General features: G+C 39.3%; 1 protein-coding gene across 1 annotated transcript in view; it reads left to right on the forward strand.

Annotated features, from left to right (window-relative positions):
- The window catches only part of LOC132830263 (uncharacterized), a 48,015-nt gene extending 25,302 nt beyond the window's left edge, over window positions 1–22,713 (forward strand). The window contains exons 2-3 of the mRNA XM_060847806.1: window positions 4,412–4,485; window positions 22,397–22,713. Of these exons, the coding sequence (XP_060703789.1) occupies window positions 4,434–4,485; window positions 22,397–22,713 (369 nt within the window). The 5' untranslated portion in view covers window positions 4,412–4,433. The remainder of the gene's footprint in view (window positions 1–4,411; window positions 4,486–22,396) is intronic.
- Window positions 22,714–22,821: the final 108 nt, after the last annotated feature.

Genomic DNA, 22,821 nt, shown 5'->3' on the forward strand with positions numbered 1-22,821 from the left:
ATACAAATATCTCAGCAAGAGGCCCAGCAATCACTTCTCTAGCTTCCCACAGAGTTCTAGGGTACACCCGATCAGGTCCTGGGGATTTATCCACCTATACCTGTTTCAAGACATCTAGCACTTCCTCTTCTGTAATCTGGACATTATGCAAGATGTTCCCTACAGTCTATATCTTCCATATCCTTTTCCACAGTAAATACTGATGCAAAATACTCATTTAGTATCTCCCCGTTTTATGCGGCTCCACACAAAGGCCGCCTTGCTGATCTTTGAGGGGCCCTGTTCTCTCTCTGGTTACCCTTTTGTCCTTAACGTATTTGTAAAGACTCTTTGGATTCTCCTTAATTCTATTTGCTATCTCATGTCCCCTTTTTGACCTCAAAGTAGTGGAATTTAACATAGAACATAGAACATAGAAAAATACAGCGCAGTACAGGCCCTTCGGCCCTCGATGTTGCGCCGAACCAAGCCCACCTAACCTACACTAGCCCACTATCCTCCATATGCCTATCCAATGCCCGTTTAAATGCCCATAATTTGCTGATGTTATCTTCCCAGATGTGTCAGAAAATGAAATTTCAGACTTAAATCTGGTCTTTTCATATATCTTGTGTGCCACCTGGTGCTGGCTTTGTATTTTGGAATATATCTTCCTTTGCTTCTCTGAGGGTGTCGAGCTGAACAGTTCTGCAAATGACAATGCGCCCATTTGTCAATGCCCATTAAGCTTTTCAGCCATTGCAGTAAATCAAATGCCTTCACTTTTGTTTCAATGGGCAATGGACCTGTCTATGGTGGATGATAGACAGGGTGCTCAACAAAACTTTTTTAGTTGGTTCTCTTGAGATTTTCAGGTGTTGCTTTTTCATTCTTACTAATCATTTATTACGTGCGGCAGTCACACATTTCAATACTTTCTGTATTTTTGTTGACGTGCAGTATTCTCACAGAGAAACAGAATTAGAAAATTCATCGATGTCCTCAATAATTGTTAATCCTCCACTAATTTTAAAGCTCCAATAAACAAGGAGTGCACTGGCTTTCTTTGACACAGCAGTTTTTAAATTGACATGACAAAGACAAAGCTGAGAGATAAAAGTTTTGTTTTGCAAACAGCTGATATATACTTCTACACACTCAAAACCAGCACCTTAAGTACACTTTCTCCAGACTGGTGAAGTTACAGTTAATGTATTTCCATTGTATTTGCACAAAGCTGGAAGATTTTAACCAGTCAGTTACAACCATTTTTACTGCATCTCTGATTTAAATTGAACAATTGATGCATGATACAGCTGATGATATTACTGGACAAAGCAGATCCCAGAGTGAAACCTGGTGCATTACATCATACATTTAAATTTCCAGTTGGTTATCATACTGGTTAGTCACTGAAAATATTCTCTCAAGGTTGCAAATATTCTTTAATTAGCGAATGCAAGTCAGTTACACAAGGGTTTAAAAAAAAGGGGTGTGAATGTCAGTTTAGAAAAATCTTAAATGGCAAGACAAAATTTCAACCATGTCCTAACAATATCCTTTTACAGATATTCAACTCGAAAGAAATATCACTCCTGCCTAAACTCTTCACTTTATTACCTAAGAGTCTTTCCAATTCTCCTCCTTGTACTGCTGAGACAGTTTAATGATTTCTTTCACTGCGACAACTTGAAAACGAGTTTACAAACTGCCTCAGCTTGGAAATAGCTTCACAAACTAAAACCTGTCTGCTTGGGTCACCTTTCTCCTGAATTGCTAACTTGATTCTCCTGCCCAAAGGAAACTTCTGTAAACTGAAATCAAAACAAAAGTAGTAGCCATGATTTGTTTGCTTTATTTGTCTTAAACTTAGCATTGTACACATTTAGAGTCAGAGAATGACTCATACAGTACAGAACAGGCTTTTATGCCCATAAAGTCTTTATGACTATGACTCTATAAGTTGCCATCGACAAAAACTGCTCTAAATCCACAGCAGTCTGACTTTTCCAGCATATGGCCCATAGCCTTGAATGTAATGACATTTCAAATTTATATCCGTATGTTTTTAAAACTTGTGAGGATCAGATTGTATTTCTATTGGTAGTCCATGACAAGCTTAAAACAAAGTTAACTTTTTCACTAGTACTTTAGCTATAATTGGCTCAAAGGAATAGCTCTGGAAATCATGTTCTCATGTCCGTAACTGTGAGGGTATCCTAGTGCCCTGCTTTGGTTTTGGTAATTGACCTACAAAGTCTACTAAAGATCTGCTAAATGGCTCTTCAAACATTGGTACGGATGTTGAAAATACCAGACTGGTTACGTGCTAAGGTTTTCCGACTACCTGACATCAATGTTTCCTCTAAGTTCATGCAAATGCAGCAACTGGTTGGCTCTGTGCATGTTGATGGATGTGCTGACACATGGCAACCATTTTCCAAAGCTGCTGCCACGCATGGAATTGGAGGAAAACATAATGAGAGGGCATGTTGCCTGACATGTATGGCATGTATGGTATTATGTCCTTAGGAAGTTTGGACCGGGTAAAATATCTATTTATTGATGCTTGCATTTTTCATATTCCTCTATGCCCTACCTTGGAAATTTCATTTGCTACTCACAATGATAGCTGGGCAGTGCTGCTGTCTGATGAGGAACAATCCATTCTTCATCTTTAGGTTTGTGAGAATGTGTTTACTTCCATTCAGAACTCAGTTTTTAAGATAATGATACTCCATGACTGCTTTAGTCTTGGTTCAGGGTAAGCCAATTGTGTTACCTGGAGCTGCTGTCTATGCTTCAATTAAAGGAGACATACTAAGTATTTCTTTTGAATTGTACCCATGCTTAAAGAAAGTTTCAGGTTCTCTAACGTCTGCTTGTTGTATTACTCTGTGCTCTGGTGATGACCTTGCCAATGGTTTAGCCATTGTTCTGGTCACCACACAGGATGGAAAAATTGTTCCTGCAATAGTTTATCTCTTTAACTTCACTTATAGATCAAACTATTATTTTCACTCCAGCCAAGTATTTACCTAGGGGAAAGCCCAACTTCACCCACAGGTAATTTCTAAACAACTCCAATAGCCACTGCTCTGGACATCATGTCACATTCTAAGTGCAATTTGTATATATTCTTCACTGGTCCCTTTATTAAAATGTTAGTTTTTGATGCCCTCTGTAGAGAAATACGCATGTCCTTCTTGAGCAAAAGAGTTTGTGTAGCTCATATATCAGTGAATGACTATGTATTATCTCCTTTTGACAAAAGTAGTCTATATATCTCATCCCTTATTCAACTCTCCTGCATTCAAAACAGTGTTAACGTTCAGTTCTGTGTTGTAATTAATATTTAATAATTAAGCAATTTGATCCGTTAGTACTTTTCTTGTGATTCCCATTTCTGGACTCTTCCTGGAAGTTTCATGGCCTTCCCACACAATTTGCAGTATTCTGAATGAAGGCATCCCACTTTAGGCCCATAACTCTCACTTTGACCTTCAGTGCGTTCCTTTCTAGTCTGAGGAAGAGATCTTGAGGCATTCCATGCTTTCCCTTCTCTACCCATTTGCTACTTGCCTTCCTTTCACTCTCCCACTTCTGTCCTTTCGGGTTTAAGGAACAACATTTAGTTTATGGATCAGCGAATAATTATTAGCCATTCTTGCTGTTTACCAGTTACAATATTCTGGTCTTCAACCTGGGTTTTATTTACTGAAGGTAGTGAGTATTTTTTAATTGTTCTAAGAGAATAAACTTTCTGAGAGGTTCATATGTGGTATTTGCTCTAATGCCCACATCCACCGGCCAAAATAATTTAGCTCAGGCAGTTTCCTCAAACTACAAATTATCGCCACTATGTTTCAGTAACTAACTCATAAGCACCCAGAATAACCTATTTTATGGCATAGAAATCTTGTCTGACTGTAGTGCATAAATTTCAAGTACTGTTTCTGTCAGCGTGCTCTACTTGGGCAGTATCTGGTTTTTGTTCAACTATTTCATTTGTTTTGCTACTTTTCAAACAACATAAAGTATGCCTCCACATCCTTGCCTGAAATTTTGTTTAGAACTGCACAAATTTAAACATTTTCTTGCTGAAATTTAGATTATAGCTAGGGTTTTCCTCATCAAAATCTTCCTCTGAATCTGTCTTCATTTTTAACCAGCAGCCTTTTAAGCTGGTATATTTTTGTCATGTTCCTCTCATTTTCCCTTTTTCTCTCATGAATCTGCAATTCCAGCTTCTTAAATACTGTTTTTCTCTCTCTCTTTCACATTGTTCCACTTTTACTTGATTATTAAAAAAAGCAACTAGTTCTTTCTATTACAACACAACAGTCCAAAACTCATTTTCCAGTTTCTATTTCAAATAAACTTTATATATTGCTTTATATATAGTGCTTAAACTGTGCATTTATATCCACAGTTTGTATCCTTCTGTGAAAGTGATGATGAAACATGTGAAATTCCTTTTGACAATGCAGCTACTATCTATTGCAGGTAGGTCACTTTGAAATTTTGTTGCAGTTTTACAATTATATATGGAATAGCATTTTCTTTGTAACTCCTTAATGTAATCACAGGAAGAAATTAAATGTACATCACATCTGTTATTATAATGATGAAGTTGAATAACTTCAAATTTAAATTCATTTGATAAAGAAATTAATATAGTTTCACAAACCCTCATCCAGTATTTCGGAAAGGTTACACTATTATGTTAACTGTCATCTTTTTAAAATGTATTCTTTCACAGGAGTTGGATACCACTGGCTGGGCCAGAAATTTCTTGCCCATCCCAAATTATGATCGAAAAGGTTGTGGTGAGTTGCCTTCTTAGACCATTGGTGTCAAATGGCGTAGGAGAAAGTGAGGACTGCAGATGATGGAGATCATAGCTTAAAAATGTGTTGTTGGAAAAGCGCAGCAGGTCAGGCAGCATCAAAAGAACAGGAGAATCGACGTTTTGGGCACAAGCCCTTCTTCAGGAATGAGGAGGGTGTGCCAAGCAGGCTAAGATAAAAGGTAGGGAGGAGGGACTGGGGGAGGGGCGTTGGATATACGATAGGTGGAAGGAGGTTAAGGTGAGGGTGATAGGCCAGAGAGGTGATGGGGGCGGAGAGGTTGGGAAGAAGATTTCAGGTCAAGAAGGTGGTGCTGAGACTGAGGGTTGGGACTGACAAAAGGTGGGGGGAGGGGAAATGCGAAAACTGAAGAAATCTGCATTCATCCTTTGTGGTTGAAGGGATGAATGCAGATTTCTCCAGCTTGCTCACCCAATATACCGGCCACTGCAGTGGACATCAACTGACAACCGGAAGCGGCAGAGACAAGCCACTATAAATGCCGAAGGAAACATGACAGAAGCACTTCGCAGGAGGCTCCCAAGCACTGAGGATGTCACCGAGAAAGGGGATGAAACGTTTGCAACAAAAACTCCCAGCTCAGCGAACAGAACCACAACTACAACATCTCTTCCCGTACTCCTTACCCTCTTTTCTTTCATCCACTTATTGAATTTCATTCTGCTTCAACAATTAAAGAGCTCAAAGTTCTGTCTAAACATTATTCTAACTGATGTACTAACCTCCTTATAGAAGAGCAAGCCAAAATGCCACTCTGGTTCAGTGTAAACACACAGCTTGTAGAAAACTGCTCAAATCAAATTCATGAAGACATTTTATATGTGTGGATGACTTTTTTTTGTGAATTAGAGATGGATTAGCTCTTGAAATAGGTTTAAAAGCACAAAATATTAACCTAATAAGAATCCCAACTTAGAAGTTCATCTTTAATACAGTGGCAAAACTAAGACTTTATCTTAACCAAACAATATATTGTCAATATTTCATAGCAAAGACCTTGAAACTATAGGGAAGTGGGGAGGTCGTGGGGGTGGGTAACCTCATGTGAATAATTGACTTACTGAAATGAGTGAATTGGTTGAATGGCCTTGTTTCACTCAAGACATACATTAATATTTTAATTAGTATTCTTGTAAAATGATTGAAGTTTCCCAAGACACATACAAGACAATATAAAGAAAATATTGTACATAACTCCATCGAGGTGATAGCAAATTGGTAATGTCATTGGAATAGCAATCCAAAACCCAAGATTTATTAAGGAAGGAAAGTATGTGATCCATCCCTGGTCTGGCCTATATGTGAGTCCAGACTCTCAGTGATGATCTTAACTGCCCTGTGGGCAATTAGGGATCAATGATAAAGTATTGACCTAGCTGCAGGCACCTTCATCTATTAAATGCATATAAATAAATGCTGCTCAGATATGACTAAGGAGCATTTCAAAGCACTATTTATTTAAGCGAAGTTTGGTTTTCAATTCTGGGATCGTTATTAGAATTTCTTGTTTATTTCTAACTTAACCAATTACATTTCTCTCCAGATGAGCAAATACATCCGACATAAGTGCCAACCTGGGCTCCAGACTTCAATTTTTTATTTTACTGTTGTGGCATTTTGCATTAGATTAATTGTGTTTTAACATGTATTTAATGTTGAATCATTAACTTATGAAACTTTTAACAGATGGCATTTATTTATTGAACAAATTAGCACCAAACTTACAATATTTCCAATCCTCTGGCTTTGTCCAGCTTTTTTCAGCAGACTAACAGCAAAGATTCATAGAAAGTATTTAAATATCTACTAAACCCTCCAGAAACATGTCAGTAGCAGCCCCTGTAAACCACTACCACTGCCATTTCTGTTTGGTATTCATATTGGTGCCTCACTAATCCTGTCCTATTCTTTACAGTAGATGGATGCTGGACCCCACCTGAGACAGAAGGCAGTTGAAGAACTTGATTACATCATAAATGTATGTTCCATAATGTTTCATTATGGAATTCTTTGTCTTCTGTTGAGAAATGTCACAATTCCCTCTTACTCCCTTCCCTATCCCTCCAAATATTGATCAAGTGCAAAGTAGAGCCTTTCTTAACAGGCAAGACTTCTATTGTTATGCTATAACATGGAAATTGGCAATGACAGCCTTTCTGTCATTTATCAAACGAGCACCATAACCTGGAAGTCTTTGCCTTTGATAAGCTTTCAACGCTTTTATTTTCTTGAACTATAATTCTTCAAGGTGAAATACAAAACTTCCTGAGAAACCTAAATATTAAAGATTCTCAGAAAAGTACAAAACAATCTCAACATAGTAGCCTAAATGTGCATTCTATTTGTTGAATCATGTTCCTACTTATTATTCTTTCACAGGATGTAGGTAGGCCAGCCTTTGTGCTTGTTCCTTTTATGACCCAGTAACACAAAAGGAACAGTGATAGATTTCCAAGTGGATCACGGATCTGAAATGTGCTATCGAGGAAGCTTGATAGTTGCTCGTGCATCTTGCAATTTAATACACACTATTGCCACTATGCATCAGTGGTAGAGGGAATGACTGTTTAAAATAGACTCCTCTGTATTGAACAGTGTCAAATTTCTTAAAGGTTGTTGGAGTGGCATGCATCCAGGCAAGTGGAGTGTATTCCATCATACTCCTGACTTGTGCCTTGAAGATGGTGAAAAGGATTTGGAAGCGAGATGGTCAATTACATGTCTTAAAATTGCCAGCCTCTGACCTGTTGTTCTAGCTGCAGTATTTACATGGTCAGTCAGGTTCAGTTTCTAGTCAATGAAAATTCCCAGAATATTAATCATGTAAATACCATTAAAAGTCAAGGAGAGATAATTAGTTTCTCTCTCATTGGAAGTTGTTATTGCCTGGTGATGTGCCACACAAATGTTACTTGCGACTTACCATTCCAATCCTGAACATTTTCCTGGATTTCCAACAATGGAGTATAGACTGCTTCAATATTTGAGCATTTGCACATTGTACAATGATAAAAGAACATCATCACTTCTGATCTTATGATTGAGGAAAGGATTAAGCGGTTAAAGCTTGTTGGACCTTGGAATTTGCACTGAGGACCTCCTGCAGCGATAACCCACAATTGTCTACCTTTGTGCTAGGAATGACAGCATCCAGTAAATAATTTTGCCCTTGACTCTGCTAGGAGTCCTTGATGCCATACTTGGCCAAATGCTGCCTTAATATCAAAGGCAATCATTCTTTCCTTAGCTATGCGTTCGCCTCTTTGATCCGTGTTTGAATCAAGGCTATAATTACATCATGAGTTGAACGGCCCTAGTGGAACTCAGACTGAGCATCAGTGGACAAGTTTTTGGCGTAGAAGTGCTGTTTGATTGCACTTTCAATGACACCTTCAATTACCTTGCTGATGATGGAGAGTATACTGATGGTATTTGGCAAGGTTGTATTTGTTTCATTTTTGTGTATAGGATATCCCGAAGTTTTCCAACTTTCTGGTTAGTAGCTGTGTTCAGAATGACAAATATTTAGTACTACTGCTGGAATATTATAAGAGGCCCATAGCCTTTAGAGTATCCAGTGCCTTCAGTATTTCTTGCTATCACATGGAATTGGTTGAATGCTGTGAACATCAAGAGGAGGCTGAGCATGATCTCCCTTTCTTAGTTCTAAATGATTGTCTCCTTTTTTGCACTTATGTGCTTGGTTCCCTCATTGTTAAGATGGGGATATTTGACAAGTCGCCCTCCACCAGTTAGTTATTTAATTGTCTATCACCTTTTATGCCTGGATGTGCAGGACTACAGAGCTTGTTGTAGGATTGCTTAGCTCTGCGTTCATGTGCTGCTTCTGTTGTTTGACTTTCTAAAAGTCCTGTGTTGTAGCTTCAATTATGCCTCGTTTTTAGGTATGCCTGTTGTTCTTCTGGCATGCTGTCCTGCACTCTTTTCTGAACCAAACTTGATTCCCTGGCCTTGTTATAATAGTAGAAGGTGATATGCCATCCACGAGGTAACAGATTGTGGTCATATACAATTCTGCTTCCGTTGATGGGCCCAGATGGATACCTAGTTTTGAATTGCTAGAACTTTAACCACAGTAATAATACCACAGAGCATGGTGGAGGTATCCTCAGGTGAACACGAGATGTTGTCTTCACAAGGACTGTGTGGTGATCATTCCTACCAATATTGACATGGACAGATACAGTTATGAACTGAAAAATGTGTTGCTGGAAAAGCGTAGTAGGTCAGGCAGCATCCAAGGAGCAGGAGAATCAACGTTTCGGGCATAAGCCCTTCTTCAGCTCTGATCTCCAGCATCTGCAGTCCTCACTTTCTCCTTAAAACTATAGGCAGTTCATAACTGTGTCAACCCCTGCTGCTGGCCCTGAGTAGCACCTGTGTCCATCGAGGCTCAGACAGCCTAGGCAGTACGAGTACTACTGAGTCACTCCTAGGGATGGGCATTTATGTACATTCCATGCTCTTGCCACCCTCAGTAGTTCTTCCATCTGGTGCTCGATATAGAGGATTCATCAGCTAAGGGGGCAGGTCAGTCGTAATCAGCCAGAGGTTTTTTTGCCTGTGTTTGTATGGTAGTCGCACAAGCTGCAGAGTTTTTTCACAACAGAGTTTATTAAATAAAAGACATAAAAAAGGTAAGCAGTTAGAAAAACATCTCAATACCCAGCAAAACAATGTGTCACTCTATTTTGCAATGCCATTAATTTGCAGCAATTCAAATCCAGAGCAATTACCTTTCTACGACATTTAAAGGTTAAATCTTAAAATTCAACATAACTGATCCTCCATTCTTTTCTGAGTTATGAAGTCTCCTTACACTAATGCTCACAAAAGAACATAGACTTGCTCAACTCTTTAATAAACTGCAAATTATGAACTAAACACACCTAGTCAGCCAATTGCACCAATGAAACTTTTCTTCTGATGTAACCGCATGCTACTTTTTTGGGAGTTACAGATTAGTAAGCCGAATATCTCACTGGAAAAGTGTAGATAGTGGTTGCAGGGCATTTTGAAAGTAGGTATAATCAAGCACAGTCAGCATCAAATTATAGAGAAAATTGTATTTGATCATTTAATTTGGACTTTCTGAGGATGCAATAATAAGTTTGTTAAAGAGGAACACAGAAATATTATGCATTTAAATTTCAAGAGGTATTCAAGGAGGTGCTGCAAAGGATAACTACATGATAAAATCCCTTAATGTATGTGGTAATGTGTCATCAAGCTTAGAAGATTGATTAACTAACAGAAAAGAATGTGTTGGCAAAGATAGACGTGAAAGCAAGTTGTAAGTCTGTCACGGAAATCAGAAAAGGGTAGAGATAAGTGAAGTGGGGAAAAAAGTGGCAGATAAATGATCAAATACAATTTTTCTCTATAATTTGATGCTGACTGTGCTTGATTATACCTACTTTCAAAATGTCCTGTAACTACTTCCTACACTTTTCCAGTGAGATGTTAGGCTTACTAACCTGTAACTTCTTAGTTTCTGTCTCCTTTAATTCTTGAACAGGAGTCTTTTATTAGTGGTTTTTAATCCACTGGGAACTTTCCAGAGCCTAGGGATGTTTTACAAGATTGCCACCAATCGACTAGCTCTGCAACCTCTTCTTTTAAGACCTGAAGATGTGTTAAGGCAAGAGGAAGTGTATGGTATAGATTGATCAAAAAGAAATCAGGGATCAAGACCTGTCATCTGAGGATATTTGGTGTGAGGACCATTCAGTTTCAGCAAAGAAGGCTGAGGAGATTCTTTGCACAATTTTAACATTGGCAAGTGTTTTGACAAGATTAATAGGAAACAACTTTCCCATGGACAGTCAGTGTATAAAGTTATTGAGTCATACAGCACAGAAACAGACCCTTTGGTCTAAGCGGTCCATAGTTGACAAGATAAATACAAGAAAGGAAAGACATTGGGCATTTTACTCATCTTTCTAGAAAACGTTGCATGGTCATCTATTCATAGGAGCACCCATAAATCAATGCAGGATTTTTGTCTCCAGGACTGTATCAGAACCTATTACATACATTTATTACTGTTTGTATGAATAAAGAGCTCTCGTGTAGAAATTCTAAATTTGCAATTTATTAGTTTGTACTCATGTCCCCTTGTTTTACTATTTCAGTTTAATTTTCTAGAATTACACTTGACATACTATTTATTACTGCTTATATTCCTGAGTTTACATTTTGAGCATTTTCTTTTGAGCATGAAAAACTTGAGGTTTGCCAGTGTTTCATAAATTTAAAACTGCCTTTTGCATGTTCTTGAGGCGTAAATGCTTTGCTGTGTAGTAATGCATTTTTTTCAGAGAAACTGGAAAAACATTTGATCATATTGATTCATAGTTATGAACAATTTTTCATTGGTGCTTATCTGCTCAATAGTTACCACTTTCCCATAAGATTCAAGCAAGCAACCTTGCACTACTTTAATTTCAACATAAATAGTTTACTGCACATGTCCTAAATGACCAGATATCTTCTGTATCTCAAGGTCTCTCATTCTATAATGAGTTATGCTATGCCCTTATTATTCATACTTTCAACAAGTCATAATTTCTTATCCTGTTGGTTTGGACAGATAGTATTTTTTCTCCAAATGTAAGCTGTTGCCTGGAAACAATCTTTATTCCTTATATGCCTGCTGATTTTGAGTTATCAGTAGCTTTTAGTTGTCAGCTGAGAAGGTCAAGCTCGCCATGAATCTCTTCTGTTTTACCTTCGTGATCTATTTTCCATTCAGAGCAGAAAATAAATATGCACAAAAACTTAGTTCTTCTAATGGCTACCTGTTGTTCCCTTTACATTGATGGTGTAATTTTATTTAGTTGTCCTTGTCAGAAGCACTTCCACTTCAAAGGTGTTTGAGCTTATTAAGGCCTATTCCTGCTTAATTGAAACTTCACTGTGCATAGTATGAATAACTACAGTCTTGTTTAGTGTATGATTGAAATCAACAACTTATCCTGTCCAATAAACATTGGTTATATAAGCTTTTTAAAAATTGCAAACAGACAAACTGCAATAAATCTTCCATGAGTAGATTATTAAAAAAAAATTCAGTCCTTTAAGTATCTAGATATAGGCACTATTTGACCTATATCTGCTTGGCATTAAAATGTTTCCATTCCTACATCCTATTCTCTCCTTATAGATCTTAAATGAATTCTCAATGTCTTTCAGATGCACAGAGACAATGAGTGAGATGTTAGAATACTGTCTACCCAGTTTTTGGGTGCAATGGTGACAAATTTTGTGGTACAATTTGCATCCAATTTGTGTTCTTTATTTAAATGAAGATCATGCACTATGTTCACAATCCATTTTCTGAATTTATGAAAAGTAGTTGCAGCTTGCACTCAAGTTCTGACTAGTTTCTTCACAAAGTTAACCAGAGTATCTACAAGGAACTGCATGAGACTATCAAAAAGACTAAGTTATTCGATGCTTACTCAATTTGCAGGCAGAGGATGCAGGAATGCTTCTTTTGTTTCTAAGTTCTTTCTTGGGACAGGGCTGGCATCCAAACCAGCTTAAATCTAGATAGTCTTGTTAATAAGCAGCATCGCTGTTATTAAATTAATGCCTTCTTGAGTCTCTTTGTAAACACAAGTAGTGTCCCTGCATACATTTGGCACTCAAAAGTGACAAAGTAATTTTCAGTCTGGTGTTGAGATGGATGCACTTTCAATCAAATTCCTTTCTTTCCAGTTCTTTAAGTAGGTTTTTCTGTGCACCTCACATTCATACTCATTACCTGTTAAGTGCTTATGTTCACTAAACAGGTTAGAATTAAAGTTTCAATCTTGGCTTGTGAATTACTTTTCAAACAATTGTCTTGATGTTCTAAGCGTTTGTTTTATTCAAACTGAAGAGTTCTGAGGCATCCAAGCAAGCAATTTCTCATACAAGTAGTCTGTTGCATTCATCTGCATCTCAGCTGTGAAATCCATTTGCCCTTCACCCAAGCCTGGTTTATTTTGCCTTACTTTGCATCACCTACTGAAAAGGATGTTATAGAATTAGTGAAGCACCAACATTTTTTAAAAAATGTTCCTCACTGAAGTACACCATTTTGAATTTTGCTTGTCACTGTTCCTCATATACCATCCCAACCCTTCACTGCAATATTCTTTCTTCTGGTTGGCCTAATATCTTCCTTCCTAGATTATTTTGTCTGGTTTCTAGATCACTAATTGAAATGCTGCAGAAAGGTTCGAGGCTGGTGCATGAACAAACTTCAAGGGATTATGGGACACCAATTGGTGAGATCATCAAACTTAACTGCCTGCTTTCTCAGGCTGGGGTCCGGCATCCATCTGCGCTAAAGAATATGACATGGGATTAATGAAGCCCAATTCTCTACAGAGCACCTTTACCAGGCAAGTAAATGAATATTCCAGGCAAAAATGGCTTACAAAAAAAAAATTAATTGCTGTATTGCTAAGAAAAAGTACATAATATCAAAGCTTTCCATCTTGCATTGATCAGGAAAAAGACAAGAATATCAAAATTTAAAGCAAGCAACAATTTATGCTGCATGAGAGGAAGGTGCTGACTGATTGTCAAGAAGACTCAGATTGATAGAAGTGTAATAATGGAAAATATGCCAGGGAACCATTCTCCCCTTATTTTTGTTTAATTGAAAAAGGCACAATGTCTGAACATATTCTTTCCAGTTATACAAAAACTCAATTTAAGATCAAAAGTTGGCCTGACAAAGTGATCCTTACCATGAAGTGGCTTACTCATGCTTGCATGAAGCTACACTTACCTGTATACAGGGCCCTGCCCCCCCCCCCAGCAAACTAAAAATAAATTGCAGGCATTGCACCTCTTTCAGTTAAATAAAAGCAGAGGGCAAATGGGGAGAGCTGGTGCACTCTCCATGGCACTGCCTCAACCAATTGGAGTTGACGTTTTTTCTGAGTTACAACAAAACTTGGACAATAACTGTAGATTTTGGCATTTCATTGTACAGTTAATGTAAAATGATTATGATGTTGGCATTGATTTTTTTTATTTGTTTTTGTCACGTACTTAAGTACAGTGAAAAGTTTTGTTTTACGTGCAGTACAGGCAGATCAAAACATATAAGGACATGCAGATAATAGTGTGTTTAAATAGAGCAAAGCATAAAGGTTACGGCTGTACAGGAGGTGCACAAAAGCAAGATCAGAATTAGATTTGAAATTAGAGAGGTCTATTCAGCAGTCTAAAACAACAGGGAAGAAGCTGTTCTTGAACCTGTTAGTACGTGTGTTGAGGCTTTTGTATGTTCTGCCTGACGGAAGAGATTTGAAGAGAGAATAACTGGGGTAGGCTGCCACAGCAACGAGAAGTGTAGATGGAGTCCATGGATGGAACTCTGGCTTTTATGATGGTCTGGGCTGCGTACACAAGTTTATGAAGTTTCTAACGGTCCTCAACAGAGCAGTTGCCATACCAAGCTGTGATGCACTCATTGTTTTCTGTGGTGCATTTGTAAAAGTTGGTGAGGGGTCTTATGGACATGCTGAATTTTCTGAGCTTTCTGAAGAAGAAGAGGCATTGTTGTGCCTTTTTGACTGTTGCATCTGTGTGGGAGGACCAGGATAGATTGTTGGTTATCATCACTCTTAGGAACTTAACGCTCTTTACCCTCTCCACTTCTGCTCCTTGATGTAGGTGATCAGCCCTTTGGTTTTGCTGATGTTCAAGGACAGATTGTTACCTTTGCACCACAACATCAAGCAACTCTATCACTTTTCTATTGTCCTTATTATTATTTACAGGAATAGGAAAGAATGTTTAAATCTGTCTATCTATTCCACCTTTTTTGGAGGGCGGGGGGAAATGACCATTCAGAGGAAAGCAACAATTGCCAGATTGGTGGCTGTGCGACTGGCTCTGGGGCACAGTAGGAAAGAATAAAGGTAAACAGGACCTTGGTGATAGGAGATTCGATAGTTAGGGGGCCAGATAGGAGATTCTGTGGCTGAAAATGGGAATCCAGGATGGTGTGTTGCCTCCCTGGTTCCAGGATGTTTCAGACCATCTGCAGAATGTTCTCAAGAGGGGGGTGAGCAGCCAGAAATCATTGTGCACGTTGGCACAAATGACACAGGTAGAAATAGAGATTAGATTCTGCAGAGTGATTATAGAAAGCTAGGAATAAAGCTAAAAACCAGGATCTCGGTGATAATCACCGGATTACTTCCAGTGCCACATGCTAGTGAGGGTAAGAACAGAAGGCTATGATAGATGAATGCGTGGCTAAAGAATTGGTGTGGGGAGAAGGGATTCAGATTTTTAGATCATTGGGATCTTTTCTGGGGCGGAAGTGCCCTGTTCAAGAGGGACAGGTTGCACCTGAACTGGACGGGGACCAATCTCTTGATGGCCAGGTCTGTGAGAGATGCAACGGAGGGTTTAAACTAGATTGGCAGGGGTGGGATCCTCAACAGCAGGAAGGCAAATATCGAGGCTCGAAGGAGATATAGTAATCAGAAATAATCGGTTGAAGAGATAGGTCAGGCTGGAATACTACAGGGAGCAAGCAATGAAAGCCTGTTGGAATAAATTGCACTCATTTCAATGCAGGAGGGCAGACAGCTAAGGCCGATGAACTCAAGGCATGGACAGGTACATGGGACAGGGATATTATAGCCGTTACAGAGACATGGCTAAGTGAGGGACAGGACTGGCAGCTTAATGTGCCAGAGTACAGGTGATTTAGGCATGTTCGATTAAGGCGAGTATCACAGCTGCAGGCAGAGATGAAATAACTGCAGGATCATTCAGTGAGGCTTTGTGGGTGGAGCTAAGAAATAAGAAAGTGATGGTGACATTATTGAGGTAGTACTATAGGCCACCAAATAGTCAACGGGAATTAGAGGAACAAATACATAGGGATACTGGGGAGACTTGCAGGAGCAACAGGGTTATAGAGTCATAGAACTGTACAGCACGGAAACAGACCCTTCGGTCCAACTCGTTCATGTCAACCAGATATCCCAACACAGTCTCGTCCCACCTGCCAGCACCTGGCCTATATCCCTCCAAAACCTTCCTATTCATTTGATGGGCTTAGATGGGTTAGAATTTGTTAAGTGTATTCAGGAAGTTTCCTCAAGTAGTATATAGAGGGTCCTAGTCAGGAAGGGGCCAACCTCGACCTGGTCTTGGGAAATAAGGCAGGACAGGTGAAGGAGGAGACAATAGGGAAGCACTTTGGGGCCAGTGACCAAAGTTCTATTAATTTTAAAATAGTTATGGAAAGGGATGAAACTGGTCCACAGATTCAAGTTCGAAACTGGGACAAGGCACATTCTAATGGAATTATACAGGAGCTTGCAGGAGTTGATTAGAGTAGTTTCCTTCGGGCAAAGGGATCCTCTGACAAGTGGGAGGCCTTTAAAAGTCAGATAGCTCGAGCTTAAGGGTCTGTATGTTCCTTATGAGAATGTAGAGCAAGGTTGGCAGGCATAGGGAACCCTGGATGACAAGAGATATGAGGCTTTGACCAGAAAAGAGGAGGAGGCATGGCTCAGGTACTGGCAGCGGGGATCAAGGGAATCCCTGGAGGTATGCAGGGAAGACAGGAGTTGACTGAAGAAGAAAATCAGGAGGGTGAAAAGGGAGCATAAGGTGGCCTTGGCTGAGAGATTAGTGTAAATCCAAATAGATACTTCAAGTATCTTAAAGGAAAAGAATAACTAGAGAGAGAATAGGACCCCTCAAGGACTAAAGTGGACTTGTATGCGTAATACCACAGGAGATGAACGAGGTCCTCAATAAATATTTCTCCTCTGTGCTTACCATGGAGAAAGACATGAAAACTTGGGGAAATTCGTGGTGATATCTTGGGGTCAGTAGAGGAAGTGATGTATGAAGGTGGATAAATCTCCTGGTCCTATCCAAGAACACTACAAGAGGCCGGACAAGAAATTGCAGGGCCCTATCTGATATTTTTGCATCATAGTTAGCCATGGATGATATCACAGAAGACCGGAGGGTAGCAAATATTGTGCCATTATTCAAGAAGGGCTGCAAAGACAAGCTTGGGAACTTTAAACCAGTAAACTTAACGTCTGTGGTGGGTAGGTTACTTGAGAAGATTCTGAGGGACAAGGTATACATGCATTTGGAAAGACCGGGTTTGATTGTGAGTGGTCAGCATGGCTTTGTGAGTGGGTGCTCATGCCTCACAAATTTGGTGGAGTTAGCAGGAAGGTTGATGAGGGCAGGGTGGTAGCCATAGTCTACATGGATTTCAGTAAGGTCTTTGATAAGGTTCCACGTGGTAGGCTGCTCTGGAAGGTTAGATCGCATGGAATCCAGGGTGAGCTGGCAAATTTGTACCATCAAGATTGGCTTAATGGTAGGATGCAGAAGGTAATAGTGGAAGGATGCTTTTCGGACCGGAGGCCTGTGATTAAGTGGAGTGCCTCTGGGGTCAGTGCTGGGCCCATTATTGTTTATCTATTTCAATGTTTTGAATGAGAACGTACAAGGTGTGATTAGTATATTTTCTGGTGACACCTAAATAGGTGGTATTGATGACAATGAGGGAAGTTATCAGAAATTGCAGCAGGCCATTGATCAGCTGGGGAAGTGGGCTGAGAATGGCAAATGAAGTTTAATATAGGTAGCTTTGCGGTCTTGCATTTTGGAAGGTAAAATCAAGGTGAATGGTAGAGCCTTAAGGAGTGCAGTGGAACAGAGGGATCTTGGAGTTCAGGTGCTCAGTTCTCTGAAAGTAGAATCACAGGTAGACAGGGCAATGAAGATGGCTTTTGGCACACTGGCCTTCAGTCAGGCCATTGAGTTTAGAAGTTTGGGAAGTTATGATGCAGTTGTACAGGGCGTTGGTGAGGCTGCGCTTGGAGTATTGTATTTAGTTTTGGTCACCTTGTTATAGGAAGGATATTATTAAACTGGAAAGAGGGCAGAAGAAATCTACAAGAATGTTGCCTGGACTCAGTGGTCTGAGTTATAAAGGGTAGGTTGGACAAGCTAGGACGTTTTTCTTTAGAGCGTAGGAGATTACGAGAGGACTTTATGCGAGTATAAAGATCATGTGAGGCATGGAAGGTGTGAATGCATTCAGTTTTTTTCCCAGGGTTGGGGAATCATGGACTCGAGGGCATCAGTTTAAGGTTAGAGAGGAAAGAATAAAAGGGAACCTGAGGGGTAACTGTCTTACACAGAGGGTGGTACGTGTATAGAATGAACTGCCAGCAGAAGTGGTTGAGGCAGATACATTAACAACATTTAAAAGGCATTTGGAAAAATGCATGGAGAGGAAAGGATGAGAAGGAAATGGGCCAAGTGCAGGGAAATGGATTTAACATGAATGGACATTTTGGTTAGTGTGGACCAGTTTGGGCCAAAGGACCTGTCTCGGTGCTGCAGGACTTTATGACCCTATCAAAACAAGTGAAGAAATTTCCATATCATATCTAAAGATTATGCCTCGTAGCTGATAGAGATGCTTTGGAGAGTCAGGAGTGTAGAATACCGGTCAGATAGTAAGGGTATTTAAACAGCTGAATTTCTGGTTACTGCTTCATTATGAAGAATTGTAAATGGAGCTTAACTATATTGATAAGTGAACAGTCCAAATCTAACTTTACAATGTCACCATAAAGCGTGCAGAATATGGTTGGGTAGAGGATAATGTTGGGAAGAACACCTGGAACTATATTTACTGGCTGACTAGAGTTTCTTGGTGCCACAGTTGGTAGAATGCTGTCTTAATGCCAAGTACAAATACTGTTGCCTCATTTGGAACTCAGCTTGAAAGCATATCTGGATAAAAGCTGTAATGGGTTCTGAAGATCATTCATAGAGTCATAGAGCAGAGAAACAGGCTCCAAGTGCTATATCTAGCCGCCCTTGAATGCATTCAATGTTTTGGCATCAACTCTCTTCTGTGACACTGAATTCCACAGGCCCACCACTCTTTGGGTGAAGAAATGTCTCCTCATCTCCATCCTAAATGGTCCACCCTGAATCCTCAGACTGTGACCCCTAGTTCTGGACACACCCACCATCGGGAACATCCTCCCTACATCTACCCTGTCCATTTCTGTTAGAATTTTATAAGTATCTGTGAGATCCCCCTATTTCATTCATCTGAACTTCAGCGAAAACAATCGTAACCTCGTCAATCTTTTCTTATGCATCAGTCCTGCCATCCCTGGAATCAACCTGGTAAACCTTCCCTCGAGAGCAAGAGCATCCTTCCTCAGAAAAAGAGACCACAATTGCACACAGTATTCTAGGTGCAGCCTCAAAAAGCCCTGTGTAACTTCAACAATGCATCCCTGCTCCTGTACTCGAAACCTCTTGCAAAGAAGACCAACAAACCATTTGCCTTCTTTACCGCCTACTGCTCCTGCATACCTACCTTCAGTGACTGGTGCACAAGGACGCCCAGGTCCTGCTGCACGCTCCCCTTTTCCAATTTATAGCCATTCAAGTAGTACCTGCCTTCTTGCTTTTGCTTCCAAAGTGAATAACTTCAATTTATCCAAATTTTACTGTATCTGCCATTGATTTGCCCACTTACCCAATCTGTCAAGATCATGCTAAAGCATCTCTGCATCCTCATCACAGTTCACCCCTCCCCCACCCCACCCAAGTTGGTATCATCTACAAACTTTGAATGTTACATTTTGTTCCCTCATCCAAATCATTAGTATATATTGTGAATAGCTGGGGTCCCAGCACCAATCCCTGTAGCACCCCACTAGTTACTGTCTGCCAATTTGAAAAGAACCCATTAATTCCTCCTCTTTGTTTTGCCTCTGCCAACCAGTTTTCTATCCATCTCAATGCACTTTCCCTGATCCCATGTGCTTGAATCTTGAACAAAAAGGTCTTATGTGGGACTTTGTCAAATGTTTTCTGAAAGTCCAAATATACCACATCAATTGGTTGCCCCTTGTCAGCTCTACTAGTTACATCTTCATAGAATTCCAACAGATTTGTCAAGCGTGATTTCCCCTTCATAAATCCATGCAGAATCTGGCTGATTTTGCCACTGCTTCCTAAATGCTCCTTGATAATGGATTCTATAAAGTCCTTGATAATGGATTTGAGAATTTTCCCCACTAGCAATGTTAGGCTTACTGGTCTATAATTCCCTGGTTTCTCTCTACCTCCCTTTTTGACTATTGAAGTAACATTAGTTCCAATCTGCAGGGACTGTTCCAAAGTCTATAGAATCCTGGAAGATGAACACTAATGCATTCACTGTTTCTAGAGCCACTCAGTTAAGTATTCTGGGATGTAGATAACAGGTCCTGGAGATTTATCTGCCTTCAATCCTATCAATTTTCTCAGCACTATTTCTCTATTAATATTGTTCTCTCTAAGTTCTTCCCTCTCACTAAATCTTGCATTCTCCAACATTTCTGGCATCTGATTTGTGTCCTCTTTAATGAGGACAGAGACAAGATATGTCTTCAATTGCTCAGCCCATTTATTTGTCCTCTAATATATATTTCCCGTTTTTGTCTGTAGGAGACCTACATTTGTCTTCACTAATCTCTTTTTTTTCATTTACCTTCAGGAATTCCTTGTGTCAATCTTTATGTTCCCTGCAAGCTTACTATCCTGCTGTATTTTACCCTTCTTAATCAATCCCTTGGTTCTTTTTTGCTGAGTTTTAAACTGCTCCAAATCCTCAGACCTATTGTTTTTCTTGGCCAATCTAGATATGTTTCTTTCTTGGATCAGATGCTATCTCTAACTTCCTTTGTAATCCATGGATTGACCTTCTTACCCATTTTGCTTTTGTGCTGGACAGTTGTTGTAGTTTGCCCCATGCGTTCCTTGAATGTTTGCCATTGCATAAATAACTCATGCCTCATATCTTCATAGTTTCCTTTGTTAAGTTTCAGCACCCTCGCCTCTGAATCAACTATCTCACTCCACCTTGATAAAAAAAATTCCATCATGTTATGGTCGCTTATCCCCAAGGGATCTCGCACAGCTAGATTGGCAATGATTCCCTTCTCATTACACAGTACCCAGTTTAAGATGGTCTGCTCTCTAGTTGGTTCCTCCATATATTGGTCAAGAAAACCATCCCTTACTCACTCCAAAATACACTTCTAGACAACCTTCTTCTATGTCTATTATACAACCAATTTTGCAAACTTACTAACCATTCCTCTTATATAAAGGACTAACAACAGTGGACCCAGCACCAATCTTTGTGACACACCACTGTCACAGACCTTCGGTCTGAACAACAACCCTCTACCATCTCTACCTTCTACTATTAAGCCAATTTTGTATCCAATTAGCTAGCTCTCCCTGGATCCCATATGATCTAATCTTACTAAACAGTCTACCATGTGAAACCTTGTCAAAGGCTAGCTAAAGTCCATGTAGACAACATCTTCTGCTCTGCCTTCATATACCTTCTTGAACACCTCTTCAAAAAAACTGAATCAGATTTGTTAGACATGATTCCCACACGTAAAGCCATGTTGATTATCGCTAATCAGTCCTTGCAATTTCTTCCCAAGCTTCCCACAATGTCCTGTGACTTAATGCACTTAATCAGGTCCATCACTGTGGTGAGCAGTGTGATTTATCTGGTTAGGTTTTTTTCATAAGGCAAATATCTGGCTGCTTCTTTCACTTCTCTGTTTTTTACCAGTATTATTATTGGCACTAGAAAAACTTAATTAATGATGTGGTTCATGCTGGAACGCAAGTAGTCAGAGTAATGTCAGCTTCCATTGACTTTGTGAACAGCAGGATTACTCAAATTGAATGACGATTGGTATTTGTGATGGTGAAGACTACTGGAACATGCAACCAAGGACCATTAACTTGATAATTCTGGATGAAGAGTTTCAGCCTTTTTGCGGTCAAATATCAGTTTACATCATCAATTTTAGTGGGGATGTTCATGGAGCCTTCGTCCACTGCTCTGTCATTTAGTTTTAACCAAAGTTCATTAGTGTTATGTGGCAAAACTTTGACCTTGTGTCATTTGCACATTAGAAATTTGTTTGGTGACACATATTTGAGTAAGTGTTCAGCACACTTAACAAAAACAAATGCAAAAATACTGTATAGGCTGATCAGTATGTACGAAGAGAAAGGTATTATCAAGTTAGGATCATCCTTTTTCAAAATACTGTTTTGAACCATTCCAATATTACTTGTTAGAAAGTATAGATGTTAGATGAGAGAGGAATTGATATTTTTTGTGATGTTTTCCAGTTGAAAACAACTATGTGCAAGTGTCAAAAATTGTCACTTAAATATAATTAGTATTTGTGAAACTATAAGCTGCCAAAACTCTTGCATCTTCAACAAGGAAAGATTGGAAACATGAAAATACTGACAGATAGAGGGCACAGCATGCCAGCCCTCAATTAAAATATAATATATTTCAAGATATTTTAACGTTAAGCATCATTTGAAATTTCAGAAATGTTTTTAAATCATAAAATACATTTAAGCTTTGTTTGTAAATTTTTAGATCACCCTATTTTGTTTTCTAGTATTCCAAGTGCAAGCCATAAAAGATGTTGATGACTATTATGAGAAGACAAAGAGGGCTGTGGATGGAAGAATTCCTGCTGGTGGTTATTACGAGAAGGAAAAGAGAAATTTAGATGGTAGTGAGGATTATGATGAGGATGAAGATGAGGATGATGACGACGAAGATTCCGATATTGACTATGAGGAGCCAAAAATGAAATTGAAGCAACATGCACACAGAAGCAGAAAAGCATTAGATGAAGAAAGGAAGAAAAGGGAGTATGAATATTATTCTCGTGGGAAGTTTGCCAGGGATATTGATGACTATGTGCGTTAATTACATTATTAGTGGTCATTGATTTTTCAGATGTTCAAAATGAATTTGTCCATAGTGTCTACCTAAAATAAGTAACAATAGGGAATAAAGACTTCTATGTGTCTCCAT

The sequence above is a fragment of the Hemiscyllium ocellatum genome, chromosome 31 (genome assembly GCF_020745735.1).
Source record: "Hemiscyllium ocellatum isolate sHemOce1 chromosome 31, sHemOce1.pat.X.cur, whole genome shotgun sequence".
Taxonomy (NCBI): Eukaryota; Metazoa; Chordata; class Chondrichthyes; order Orectolobiformes; family Hemiscylliidae; genus Hemiscyllium; species Hemiscyllium ocellatum.